Here is a 14358-nt window from a genome sequence, read left to right as displayed (position 1 = left end):
GCAGCACTCTGATGAACGCTTTGAGACCTTAGAGGGGGATGCGTGCTGTTCTCGCGTGGAGGTGGTTCATTTCGCTGGTCGGTCTATCCAGCAAGTGTTTAATGCGCTCAAGTTCTACCTTGACAATGCGGAGATTATTGTGTCAGAGCGACTCGGTCACATCACAGTGCGCGAAGACTACGACGAGATCGAAAACGTCGCTTACAACATTCGAATATTATCAAGGAATAGCCACGGCATTCGTGTCGAGAACAATGTCGTAGGCTTCGCGAGTATGTGTGATGGGACAAGCAACGGATATATCCCGGAGCCCCGCGCTGTCATCGCCATCGACTCAGTAGATCAGGACGCGCTGCACCCATACGTTACGAGTGAACGTGTTCGAAGAGAGATATCGGTTGCTATCTTGCTGGTCTAACATTCAAGCCGGATACCAGGCGCCGAGATGCAGTAACGGGGCCGAATCGGTCGTAACTATGCGCCGGGTTATGTTTTTGAAGCTGCATCGACCAGAATTTCCTGTGTCCAAAATTGCTCTACTGGAATTGCAGTCGGAGCTTGCGCAGTGGAGCGACTTAATGATGAAGACAATGCGTGATGTGCTGAGCTCGCCTCCTTCGTAACCTCAGCGCTTGCAAAAGGGCTACCCACCCATTCAGAGAATCAATTTTTTGAGAACATCAAGGTATGATAATATTTGGCTTCAGGTGGATGAATTTGAATATGATTGACTTGTGAGATCGCAAGAGTGGGGAGTCACGTTTGTGGGATGGGTCCATGTGGTGAAATGCAAGAACGTCGAACCACGTATCCGTTTTAGCGCACTTGATGCTATGCTGGCAGGGTCGATGATTTCCCACTGCTGATTCGGGTTGTTTGCCGAGCAGCCGTACAACTGCACCTTGTTTTCTGCGAAGGATCCTGGCCGAGGCAGAAACCCATGTGTGCAGTGTGCTGGTCGCGTTGTCGAACGCCCACCTCTGGCTCGCCTCATCGCTCATACAGCGGTACAGGTGCGCGTCACCACCGTCCAGGACTGGCACGCATCCAGGCAGCAGTCGCTGCTCTTGGGGCGCACCTGCTGCGTTTTTGAGTCAAGAACGCACCCAGTCACTGGATCTGTCCGAAATGTGTGCAGCTTGCCACCGTTCTCCGAGAGTATCAACTTCGTACGGCTATTGCGAATAGCGCGCGGGTCCTTCCAGTCGAATTTAAGATAGAGAAGGAGTTGTCGATATCACCTTCTCATGTTGTTGGACCATGGACGCCGTGAGTGGTGTCTTGAACGCGTCTGTCATCGCTTTCGCAATTTCAACGAAAAGCAATCCGTCTAATCTCAGTTGAACCAAGCATGTTTCCATCTGCGGCATCCAGTCAACTCGGGCTTGATTCCACGCTCCTTTCGCCACTGACGTATGCGCTCCGCGACAGCTATCTGTGAACGCGGCTTTTTACCGAGGTCTATTGTACGTCTCGTGAAGAGATCGATTATCCGCGGAGAATCTCGCCCCTCCACAGCTTTACAGAGCTCGTTAAGGAGCGCGAGCTCGCCCATATCGCACCGCCAGGTCGACATGATGCACCAGTGCCCCTTTTGCATGAACAGGTGCCCCTTTTGCATGAACTGGTACAGTAGATCGATGCTGCCTCAAGTTATGCGAGCGAGGTGCATTCGATCACATGCGGGCTTGCGACGTGAGAAAGTAGGCATCACACAGTTTGCTCAAACGACGACGCAACGCATAGCATCTCATTGTCGCCTGTGCTATTGATATGAGATCCCCGTTCACAGCTCCCAAGTTTGCAGTAGACTCATGAGCCTCCAGAACGAGTGAATGGAAAGCGGTCCAACATGCTGTGTTACGCTCAATCTGCCCATACGCGCACTTCATCTTATCCCACAAGTTGCAGTACAAGACGGCAACTGACGAGTGTTGTTCGGTATCTTTTCTTAGTAGCTTTTGCGCGGAGTCCATTGACAGTTCAAACGTAACGTTAGCCACGTGGTCATCTTGGATCTTCGCATCGGTCCGTGTATTTGTCCATCTCTCCAGCATATCAACGACAGTCGAAATTTTCAATCTGTCCTCTGGGTTCTTCGAGCACATCCGTGCGACCAACTCCCACTGGTCGTCCTCGCACTTCGGTCGAGATGGCATCGTGCCATTAGTAGCGTGATATAGCACAGCGACCTTATCGACGAGACCTCCCCACGGCAGGCATCTGGAAAATGGTTTTCCCGTCTGTAGTGCCTCAACAACTCGCAACGCTTCCACGATACACATACCCAAAGAGTACACATCGGACTCGATCGTCGGCTTAGCTCCCATTAAACACTCCGGAGCCACCCAGTGCCACGCGCCAGAAATCGGGGAAGTCGTCTCGCTGTCTGCCGCGGAACTCAGACCGAAATCGGTCACCTTAGCTTTTAGGTCACGTCCGATGACGATGTTGTTGCCTTTTAGGTCACCATGGACAAAACCGCGCGCATGAAGGTATTGCACGCCTAGAGCAGCCTCGAACAGTTTCGTCCACAGATCATCGGGGTGCTTTCGCAAATACTCGACAAGCGTACCGTGAGTGGCGTACTCGCACACGAAAAACGGCCTCCCGATGTGGCAGGCCCCAAAGAGCCGAACCACGTGAGGGTGGCTAAACCCAAACCAAGTGTCAGCTTCACGGCGGAACATTGCTCTAGCCTCTGTTCGCTTTTGATCAAATGATGCTGACAATAAGCTGTCGTAGAAGCTGGTATCACCCGCACTTCCAACTACCTTCACTATCACGTCCGAATCTAACCATTTCGCTTGCCACACGCTTCCAAAACCACCATCAGCTATATGTTTTCCTTGGACCAATTCGTACCACGGGATAAACCACTCCGGAGTGAGATGAGCTATATTGCCTTCTCCTTCAATCTTCAGCCTATTATCAATCTCCTCATACGCCCTTTTAATGGTCTCCGATTGTTCTTCCGTGTACTTGCCTGGAGCTGTTTCCATCTCTGTTCTCAACGTCTGCAAAAAGGCAGTTTTCTCTTCCACAGACGTCAACTGCTGCAATAGGAGGGCAATATCTGCTATACCGGACACAAAAGCCGAGGCCTGTTCACGGCGTTGCACAGGCCACGACACCTCCATATCTTCCGATATAGGCTCCCCGAGAGCTTTCAGGAGAGCATTAACGCGCCAACGGAAGGAGTACATACTGGTCATCGTGGCTCGAGTCGAAGTCAGCCCCAAGGCGCGAGTTTCCTCTGGCATCATCGTGATTGTCTGGTAGACGTCAGCGAGGAGAGAATCAAATTGGCTGCGCAAGCGTTCGATTTGCTTTGATCCCCGAAAGCAATCGTGGATATGTTTGAGGTTGTCGAATAACCAGAGGTGTTCAGCATGATTGCCCTCGTTCACACACTCTTGCAACGTTAGCCACCGCTCAGTCATTTCACAAGACTCGTAGTCTTCGAAAGAGTGTTGAGGGTCCAGGTCTGGCAGGCAGACATCGACACTCTCTTCAATGGACAAACGTTCCAACTCGGAGACAATGGACGACAAACTGGGCCGATTGTATGGATCTTGGCAGCACATCCGCCACACCAATTCACGACTCTGTCGAACAAAATACGGTTTATTGCTATGAGTGAATCGATAGCGATCAGGGCCCGGTTGCAAGGAGTCAAATTGGTCGTTGGGAACGCTCTGGTGGGGATCTGCGTTCCATTCTAGTTTGCATTTCTTTGCATTTTCTTCATTTGCCTCGCTCCATGGCTTCTTCCGGCTTTCAGCTTCGAGAATACACATTCCAAGTGAATATACATCAGACTCACGCGAAAGTGGGCTCCGTGCCACCACCTCAGGAGCTTGCCACCGCGTCGATCCAACCACATATTTCACTGTACTCACCTTCTTCGTGGCTCCCGCCAGGCCGAAATTTGACAGCTTCGCCAACCCATCACTACCAATCAAAATGTTACTGCAACGAAGATCGCCGTGAACAATCCCACGCTCGTGCAGATACGCGAGTCCCAACGCCGCCCCGTGCAGATATTTCCACAGCAGTGGCGGCTTTACATCACTTGACGAAGACGACGATTTGACATACTGAAGTAACGAGCCTTGACTAGCAAATTCACACACAAAGAAGTCCACAGCAGGCCCAGCCTGGCACACGCCATACAACTTCTGTACGTTGGGATGGCGCAGCTGGTGCCATGCGTGTACCTGCTGTGCCAAAGTGGAATGCGAAGCGTCAGGAAGAAACAGCTTTACGACGGCATCAGCATCCAGCCACTTCGCTTGAAAATCACCACCGATAGTTCCTTGTTGGGAGAATTCGCCCAACTCCACTTCGATTGGGGAAACGATACTACTGCCTGATCGGTCAGAAGTATTGTGACTATCGACCTTCAACGTATCGTCGGTAGATGTTTGACTTTCAGGTAAAATAAATGGCATAAGTAGACGGGTAATGTCATAGTATCCGTGATCATTGGCTAGGCGAGTAGCTGTCTGCCCGTCGTTGGCCTTCGCGTTGACATCAGCACCACAGTCGTTTACCAGACACCGCACGACGTTAAGATGACCTTTTTGACCGGCCTTCATCAGCGTTGTGTATCCATTCGTGTTCTTTGCGTTGACATCCGCGCAACAGTCATTCACCAGACACCGCACGACATTAAGATGACCTTTTTGAGCGGCCTTCATCAGCGCTGTGTATCCATTCGTGTTTTTTGCGTTGACATCAGCGCCACAATCGTTCACAAGACACCGCAAGACGTCTAGGCGACCATTTTGAGCGGCCTTCACCAGCGCTGTGTCTCCATTATTGTTGTTCGTGTTGACATCCGCGCAACAGTCATTCACCAGACACCGCACGACGTTAAGATGACCTTTTTGAGCGGCCTTCATCAGCGCTGTGTCTCCATTCCTGTTCTTTGCGTTGACATCAGCGCCAGAATCGTTCACAAGACACCGCAAGACGTCTAGGCGAACTCTATAAACGGCCTTCATCAGCGCTGTCTCTCCATCGATCGTCTTAGCGTTGACATTCGCGCCACAGTCGTTCACGAGGAACCGGACGACGTCAAGGTGACCACCGTGAGCGGCCGATATCAGCGCTGTGCCTCCATTATTGTTCTTCGCGTTGATATCCGCACTACAGTCGTTCACCAGACACCGCACGACGTCAAGGCGACCATTTTGAGCGGCCTTCATCAGCGCTGTGTCTCCATTCCTGTTCTTCACGTGCACATCAGCGCCACAGTCGTTCACAAGACACCGCAAGAGGTCTAGGTCAACTCTAGATGCAGCCGACAACAGTGCTGTGTCTCCATCGATCGTCTTAGCGTTGACATTCGCGCCACAGTCGTTCACGAGGAACCGGACGACGTCAAGGTGACCTCCGTAAGCGGCCGACATCAGCGCTGTGCCTCCATTATTGTTCTTCGCGTTGATATCCGCACTACAGTCGTTCACGAGGAACTGGACGAAGTCAAGGTGACCTCCGTAACCGGCCAACATCAGCGCTGTGTATCCATTATTGTTCTTCGCGGTGACATTAGCGCCACAGTGGTTCACGAGGAACCGGACGACGTCAAGGTGACTTCCGTAAGCGGCCGACATCAGCGCTGTGCCTCCATTATTGTTCTTCGCGTTGACATTCGCACTACAGTCATTCACGAGGAACCGGACGACGTCAAGGTGACCTACGTGAGTGGCCTTCATCAGCACTGTGTATCCATTTTTGTTCTCCACGTCCACATCAGCGCCACCGTCGTTCACCAGACACCGCACGACGTCAAGGCGACCATTTTGAGCGGCCTTCATCAGCGCTGTGTCTCCATTCCTGTTCTTCACGTGCACATCAGCGCCACAGTCGTTCACCAGACACCGCACGACGTTAAGATGACCGTTTTGAGCGGCCGACATCAGTGCTGTGTCTCCATCGATCGTCTTAGCGTTGACATTCGCGCCACAGTCGTTCACGAGGAACCGGACGACGTCAAGGTGACCACCATAAGCGGCCGATATCAGCGCTGTGCCTCCATTATTGTTCTTCGCGTTGATATCCGCACTACAGTCGTTCACGAGGAACCGGACGACGTCAAGGTGACCTCCGTAAGCGGCCGATATCAGCGCTGTGCCTCCATTATTGTTCTTCGCGTTGATATCAGCACTACAGTCGTTCACGAGGAACTGGACGACGTCAAGGTGACCCCCGTAAGCGGTCGACGTCAGCGCTGTGCCTCCATTAATGTTATTCACGTGCACATCAGCGACACGGCGGGTCACCGAACACTGCACGACTTGAAGATGACCGTTACGAGCGGCCGACATCAGTGCTATGTCTCCATCGATCGTGTTAGCGTTGACATCAGCGCCGCAGTCATTCACGAGGAACCGGACGACGTCAAGGTGACCTCCGTAAGCGGCCGACATCAGCGCTGTGTATCCATTATTGTTCTTCGCGTTGACATCAGCGCCACAGTTTTTCACAAGATACCGCAAAACGTCGAGGCGACCTCTATCAGCAGCCTTCATCAGCTTTTGCCTCGTATCACCGCCGTGGAATAGAAGCCATTTCATCACGTTTGCCCACTCGCCTCTCCTTGTTTGGTCACTTCGTCCTTCATATCTACTGGATCGTCGGGATGATTTTCCCATCCTAGTTGCGTAGAAGTCGCAATTTAAGAAGTGAGAGAATGGTGAGAGAGCGCACCCGTCATGGTGGCCAGTCGCCACGCACGGGCTACACCACTCGTGCGCCTTTCGGGGAGGGGAGAACGAGCCAGCACTGCGTGTAAACGTGCGGTAACGCGCAACACTGCCGCGAACTGATATGTAGCAAGAATTTGTGTGACTATCTTGTGATCGCACTTAATCGGAGTGGTGTGCGACTTTTGAAGCTACTTGCCGACATGGCGACGGAGCAGGATGCTGAAGACCTTGCTAACCAGGTGAAGACGGTGAAAGACAATGTCATCGGAGAAAAGACTGTTAAGATGTACACCCGTGGAATATATCGCTACGTGGTGTGGCTTTACGAGAACCAGAGAAGTGTCCTGTGCGATGGTTTCAATGATGCTTTGCGCGCCGGTGCTTTGGAGAATGCCGACTTGGGTATAGTGATAGTATTCATTTGTGCTTTAACAAATTACCACCTCATTTATTACGAACTGGAGGATTTCTTATGACGTCTCTAGTTTATCACAGTGAATATCTACGCACAACACTGAGTGCATTGCACCCTTTGTTCCGCAATGCCCTTTTCGAAAACGCCAGGCTCGTGTCCCAGTTTCAACAACGGCTGGTTTGTCGGACAGCACGTGCATCGGACCGAATGAGGCCCACTGGGGTTCCTCCGCACGTTCATTTGCTGGTAGCGATGGAGAAGCAAGCGGAACAACTACAGCAATTATCGCTGTCTGTTGGTGGGTTAGCGCCGACCGTGGTGGAGCTAATGAAGTCAGAAATGTCGCGCTGTCAAAACTCTGTGTCAACCCGAGAGCCACCGCAAGTGTATCGCGGGCGCTTTCGGATTGCGGAATATTCGATCTTGTTCAATCCGTTCGAAATCATCTACCTTGTCAGTTAGAACGCAGTGTCGAACCTGATGAATCTCCGCCAGAGAACTTAGCCACGGATCTCACACTGCTACAACAATCTTTCTTTTGTGAACGAAAGATTTACACGAGCACAACCCGAATTTGATATTCCCAGCATGTCGTTAATGTGTGGTTGGGAGCACTGGTGCTGTGGCGACCCATCCGGGCAAGTTGGTCCGAACCGCGTTTTGCAATGGCAGGACCTCACCTCCAGTAAGATGCGAAAAAAAAAAACTAAGGGAATCTGCCACTTTAGTGCACTAGAAGCATATTAGTGCACTAATAGAAACGACCAATCACGCCAAAACCCTACGAGTTCTGGTATATTACTGGATGAAATATTTGAAACCGTAAAACCTGCCATTATGTATACAGCTCCTGTTGGCTAACTCTCGACCACCCGATTTGTCTCGTCTGCTTTTGCAGTTAGTACTAGTGGCATGAGCTTAACTATTTGACTATCACTACCAAATTGACCTCGCCCCGAGAATCATGACCAAGAAGCGCGGAGACTACACCAAAAGCAAGCTAAACTCTACCGCAAGCTAATTAAGTGGGTAGGCAAGCGCAAGAAAGACGAATCGATGGAGTCTCAGTGACGTGGCCCTCAACCACGCCTGACAGCTGAGGCAGAGCAAAACCTTTGTGAGTGGATAATGGGGCGACAGCTTATCGGGAAGCCGGCCAAACGTGGGGAAATCATTGCCAAGGCCAGCATGATAGCTGAGATGACTACGGGCACTGGCGCTGGTAGCGGCTGGTACAGGCGCTTTATGAAGCGGCGCCGGCGTCAATTAAGCAAGCCGCTTGGCTTCACGTGAAGAAAACCGTCCAACAACAGCTTCTCGTCCTCCCACCACCACGCACGAAAGGCAGGAAGCGGAAGACAGCGACAGTTGGTGGGCGATTGCTAACCCGTGAACTACTAGAGAACCTACAAGCAAAACCTCGAAAGGCACGGCAAAAAGGTTCCCGACTGACACCGGTTCATACGGAGGTTGAAAATGCTCCAGGCGCACCCGAGCAATCGCTGTTTGAAGTTTAGTCAAGAGATAAGACAGACAGGCAAATCAATGTTAGTTACTGTAAGTCAATTGCACACACAGATGAGCAGATAATCATACCTTTATAACAGTGCGGAGAATTAACGTGTCCGAGGGGACTCGAACCCGCGACAACCATGCTCCCCGTAGGGCCCTCAATAAGCCAGCGGCGTTAACCGACTGAGCTGTCAGCACTGTCGAAATGACAAATTATTTCCAAGATACATATCCTTTCAATACTGATGTGTTTGCGTTTTTATCGAGTATTATAGGTTACCTAACCACTGAACGAAAGAAACACTGTCCCAGTTTGAGAAATGCTGGTTCATACAAATACTAAGATAAAAAGGAGCACTAAACTGGCAATCAGCAGGAAATAGGCCATTCACTACAGTCCATCCAAACTACCCAATAAGAGCCTCTCCATACCAGAATTAATCTGTGAAAGAGAGTAAACAAACACCTGTCTGGGCATGCATATTGCACACTGAAACTCACAGTAGACTTTCGGCTATCGCGCCTTGACTGATGCCCTTTGAAAAGTGCACTAAATTGGCAAATTCCCTTATCAAACTATCGCTGTATGATGATGGAGGTACAAGCCAAAATACCTAGAAGTTCCTGGATAGCAACACCTAGCGTTCAACAAGCGCGCAAGATGTTTGAAGGTGTGATCGCAGAGCTTCCGATCAACGATGTCACGCCACCAAACCGTCAAAGACGCAATGATCAACTCAAATGGTCTAGTGCACTGAATGAAATCCGGCAACATCGTCGCAGATCGAGTCGCGACACATAGTTTAGCAGCCGATTTACTCAATATGTAGACAGGAGTGCATGAATCGAATTTGTCTTACCTGTCGCGACTATTTTGCTGGGTGGTTGTCTAGACGCTGTATATGCATTTCTACCAGCGCGGATTGCCGACATTGTAACCTCGTTGGGGTTATGCAGGTGACCATGTCGATGTCCGTCCTTGACTTCCTGCCGTCACACGCACCGCTTACTCAATTCAGTAGCGTTTAATCGGATGCTACTCGACGAGGCAGTGCTCGTGTTTGTCCAGCGTTTGTAATACGGGGTGGTATTGAGTTTCGTGTATTACAGTAGCTATCTGACGCCAACAAATTCGTGAGAACTCTGGATTGTAGCTCAGAATAACAGTGGTTGTATCGAAAAGTCGCCAGGGGTAAAACGAATTCGTGTGCGCACGTACGCACAAGAAACGCAAACGTTTTCATACAAAAAGGAAGTCAGACGGCAACAAATTCAAGAGAATGGGAAAGAAGTTCATTGCTGACACAACGCAGGCGGAGTAGCATTAGCCTGGTTGAAGAACCCTCGATCTCAGCTGGGTGCTTCGGGTCGCAATAATGGAGAGAATCCTTGCACCCTACCTAAAAGCATAGTGCAAGATCATTCTTTTTCTGCGGATTATGCGTTCGGCCTTGCACTGTAGCTAAGACAATTCACTTGAATAAAGTATACCACCTGCATGCCTAACTTGGATTTTGAGCCATTTTGTATCGAACTACTTAATGAAGAACTACCTATTCAGACTTTTTCCCAAAATGCCAAATCGAGGTCAAATTAGGAAGGTAGGTAGTGGGGGGGGGGGGTTCCCACCGGTAACTCTTGAGTAGGCGTTTTTGAGAACCTAACCTGATTCATTACTTTCCTACTCAATAACCCGTCAGAAGGTGCGGATTTTTGCAGTAGGATTTCTGCTACTGCAAAAAATCTTGAGTAGGGGGCGGGGGAGAAGGTCTCATAGCGAAGAAGAAGCAGCAGAAGCAGCAGGGCGAATCTCGTGCTCGAGGGCCTAACTGGACTACAACGGAGATCCTGAAGCTCATCGAGGCATGGCGAGTTGAGCTGGATACCCCAGCAGAGAAGGGGGAGTCGACGGCCCTTCTTAACCCTTTGACTACCAGCCAGCTGGAGTGATTTATAGGTCCATAGGGACCCATAAGAGGTCTAATCGCAAGATGCGATTGGCCAAAACTAAAAGCTACGAGACGACGGCAAAGCACTGTACAACCTAACAGGTCTCCATGGACCTGTAAAATGCATTACCGCACGAGCCACAAACAGTTCGTGTGACCTGCCATAATTGTTTTCTCGTCTAGCTAGCAGCCCCGCCTCCCCTTCGTGGACAAAAGAACTTCGATGCGTTGTTCAATGTAGCCGACGACGACACGTGAGACTGGGAGACCGACATGGACCCTGGCCTGGAAGGGTGCGGAGCAGGTTCGAATGTATACGAGCTAATATTCAAATTCATACATCAGGCAACGCTACAGAATCCTAACCAAACTAGATAAGCTTACAGTGATAGCGTTATAGCAAGCCAGTGTGAATGTTACGCAGGATTGCATGTGCAGGAGTGCGAGCGGTTGGCGGATGTAGATTGGAAACTGCTACTACATGGGGTGCTCGGCTAAGCACGCATACTTGGGATAATGCTATAACGGAATGACGCTGAGTCGAGAGCGCGCGGGCTCCGACGCCACCGCTCGGAGGTCAGCATCCTCAGTGGGCTCGCCGTGATGTCCACCCCAAACGGCTCCTACTTCCATAGACCATTGCCGTTGTAGCGACACTGACCAGGGCGCGACGGCATGTAGCTCGACCTCTCAAACTTTTGATTGGGAGTACCGTGAAGTAAACCACCGTCGCCACGTGTAAAAATTGGTGTTTTTGATTGGTCGTTTTTTCCCCTGTGCGTTGAATTGATTTGCTGGAGCCATAGGTCCAAGGAGACCCGTAAGAAATCTCTGGTAGTGAAAGGGTTAACACGCGAGTATTCGAGCAATTCAAGACGCTGTGTGGTGGCACCACGTCTCGCAGTGAAAAAGCAGTCATCGACAAGAAGAACAACTTGCCTGTTGCGTACAAGTTCATAGTCGCATTTAACAACAACCGTGTGGTCGGATCAAACGTAAGTCGCCGCATCCTAAAGCTGCCATGAAAGCGTTCATCATCGAACAGTGACTGGGAGGCAACCAGCTCACGGATCCATTCCCCACTACGCGGCTTCACCCACCACTTTTCTTCGTCATTGCATTGGTCGGCCCCGACAAACAATCCACTGGTACAGGCATTGCCACTGAGCAAGTACTGCACTGCTTCATCAGTGTCGTCACTGTCCTCGCCGCCGCTAGATGATGCGTAGCCTCGAGACAGAAACCTATGCAGAACTACGACCGTTCCGCTAGCCAGCTCTTCCATCGTCAAGCAGCTCTTTGGAATGGACGAAAGGCTGCGCCTTCTCAAAATATGCCGGTGGAAACACAACTCATGATTTCGCTGGATTTATTGAGTCGCCAATCTTGAGTAGCCTACTAAAAATTTGCCGGTGGGAACCCCCAACGACGGATAAATCCGGGCGACACTAAAATCCGGGTGAGACAGATCCCCATTCGATCCCCATACAAAGTCTAACCCCATTTTTATCCAATGAAATGCTTAAATGAATTATTTTAGAGCCAATCCGAAAGTTAAAGATAATGAGTGGTGTGAAGCTAAACTCCTTTGCCGACACAGTAATTTGAGGTCAGTTGCGCAATGAAGCGCGTCGAGCACGTGACGGCTACAGGTTACGGAGCGGCACAACTGGGCCTAGTGGCGGCTGGTGGTGGCCCCCAGGCGGGCGGCCAGCACCCTCCCAAGTACGTGCTGACTAGAACCAAGTAGAGCAGCTGGTAGCGCGTGTAGGCGCCGCTCTGCAGGTCCGCCTCGAGGTTCCCCGTGTCCAGGAAGGCCATGCTCATGAGCCACCCAGTTCCCGTGTAGGACTAGAGCACGGACCAGCTGAAGCGCCTCCGTCTTGGGGGCGTGGTGGTGGCATCTGGAGAATGCGGGGGGGGAGCGAGCAGCGCCGAGGTGTGGGAGGTTGGGTGGTCAGCATGACGCATATCCGGGTGTGAGGTTGCCACCGAACAGCTCACCGTTGTGCCAACCGCTTAGTGCTGGTGTCATGGGGCCACTAAAAAACGAAGCTAAGAAATAGTGCTAAAGCTACTGGAGGCACGCCAAAAGAAAACGCCTTCGTGCTATTCATGCCACTATTGCTGTGTGGAACGCCATACCGACAAAGGCGACAATTCGCAGCATCAAAAAAACAATTCCTAGGTACCCTATGGTAACTGTCTAAAACGACGGATTTTTTTTGCTTTCCATACGGTTTCCACTTCGTTTTCTGTACCATAGGTTAATTTATCAACCAATCCAATCGCAGAATTTTTACTCCCCGGATTTTTGTGTCGGGAGCGGAGATTGCCCTATAGTATGGAGGATGTCATTCAGTGAGTCCGGATTTATCCGTTGTTGTCTGTAGGTATTTCTGCCTAATTTTGAGAGGCGCAGCAGGAGATCGAGCGGCTGGAGAGCCAGGTGGCCGTGCTCAAGACGCGCTCGCTGCCGCCCGAGGAGGCGGCCAAGGCCGACCCGGTGCTGCAGCGCCGCGAGGCCGAGAACGCGGTGCTCACGAGCGTCTTGCGCCACCAGCAGCTGCACGTGGCCAACGCGCAGTCGCTGCTGTCGCGCTGCCTCGGGGACCAGCACACGCACCCGCTGTACACGCGCATCCGGCTGTCCAAGGACTGGCCGGAGCGCCGCGCCACGCTGCGCAGCGTCCGCGCCGAGAAGCTGCGCAACGCCTACGAGTACATCGCGGCGCGCAGCAGCCACGCGCAGCCGGAGAAGATGCAGCTCTCGGACGAGCGCTTCGAGTCGGCGCAGGGCGACCTGTGCTGCGTGCGCTTCGAGACGGTGCACTTCCGGGGCGTCGAGTCGCTCGAGCAGGTCTACAACGCGCTCGTCTTCTACCTGACCAACATGGAGATCAGCATCTCGGAGCGGCTGGGCCACATCACGGTGAGAGACGACTACGACTCGATCGAGGGCACGGCGTACAACTCGAGGATCGCGTCCACGGAGGACTGCGGCGTCACGACCGAGATGAACGCCGTGTCCTTCCCGCAGCTCTTCGCCAAGGACGAGCTGGGCGCGGGCGTCGGGCCCTGCGCGGTCATGGCCAGCGACTGCGTGGACGAGGACGAGCTGTACCCGTACAACCCGAGAGAGCGCGTGAGGAAAGACGTGTCGGGAGCGGTGGTGCTCACGGTGAGCAGGAGGAAGGTGAGGCACAAGGGGAGGAGGCAGATTGGCACGGCCACCGTTGCAGGCGAGGAGGAGACGGAGCTCGTGGTCACGATGCGACGTGCGGCATTCGTGAAGCTGCATCGACCACAGTTCCCCGTGTCGCCCTTTGCGCTGCAGGAGCTGCACGAGGGTATTGCGCGGTGGGGCGACGTCATGCTCAAGACCGTGCGTAGCGTGGTCTATACGACTCCGTAGTAGCGTCAGCGCACTGGTAGCAAATAGGTGCGATGTAACGTGTAAGATTGAATTAACCTTTATTGGCTTGTTGCTGAGTTTGCTTGGTTGCAGTGTTTCTAGTCGCGTAGGTGTCGGCGCAGAGCCTAACCAAAGCGTCGATCGGGCGGGGCAATATACACGCATGTTTGTATGAATGCCCGCATTGACGATCTTCCTCGTCTCAGCCGAACGTTATCGAATGCAGGACCTTGGCTTTGTTGGTCCCACCGGCATCACCAGCTTGGATTGCTGGTAAGGTAGCGAGTTGAATAGTCCGACAATCGACAGCGCCACAACCGCTTTTAACCGGGGTTTAAGCTACAATGACGC

At 51.9% G+C, this 14358-nt stretch overlaps 1 protein-coding gene across 1 annotated transcript in view; it reads left to right on the top strand.

Annotated features, from left to right (window-relative positions):
- The window catches only part of IUM83_09564 (uncharacterized protein), a gene marked incomplete at both ends in the record, with an annotated part of 51066 nt that extends 36957 nt beyond the window's left edge, over positions 1-14109 (top strand). The window contains 2 exons of the mRNA XM_067934011.1: positions 13015-13773; positions 14101-14109. Coding sequence (XP_067796840.1) covers positions 13015-13773; positions 14101-14109 — 768 coding nt within the window. The remainder of the gene's footprint in view (positions 1-13014; positions 13774-14100) is intronic.
- Positions 14110-14358: the final 249 nt, after the last annotated feature.

This window comes from Phytophthora cinnamomi, assembly GCF_018691715.1.
Source record: "Phytophthora cinnamomi strain GKB4 chromosome Unknown Contig15, whole genome shotgun sequence".
Classification (NCBI taxonomy): Eukaryota; Oomycota; class Peronosporomycetes; order Peronosporales; family Peronosporaceae; genus Phytophthora; species Phytophthora cinnamomi.
This window is presented reverse-complemented; position numbering and strand designations above follow the sequence as displayed.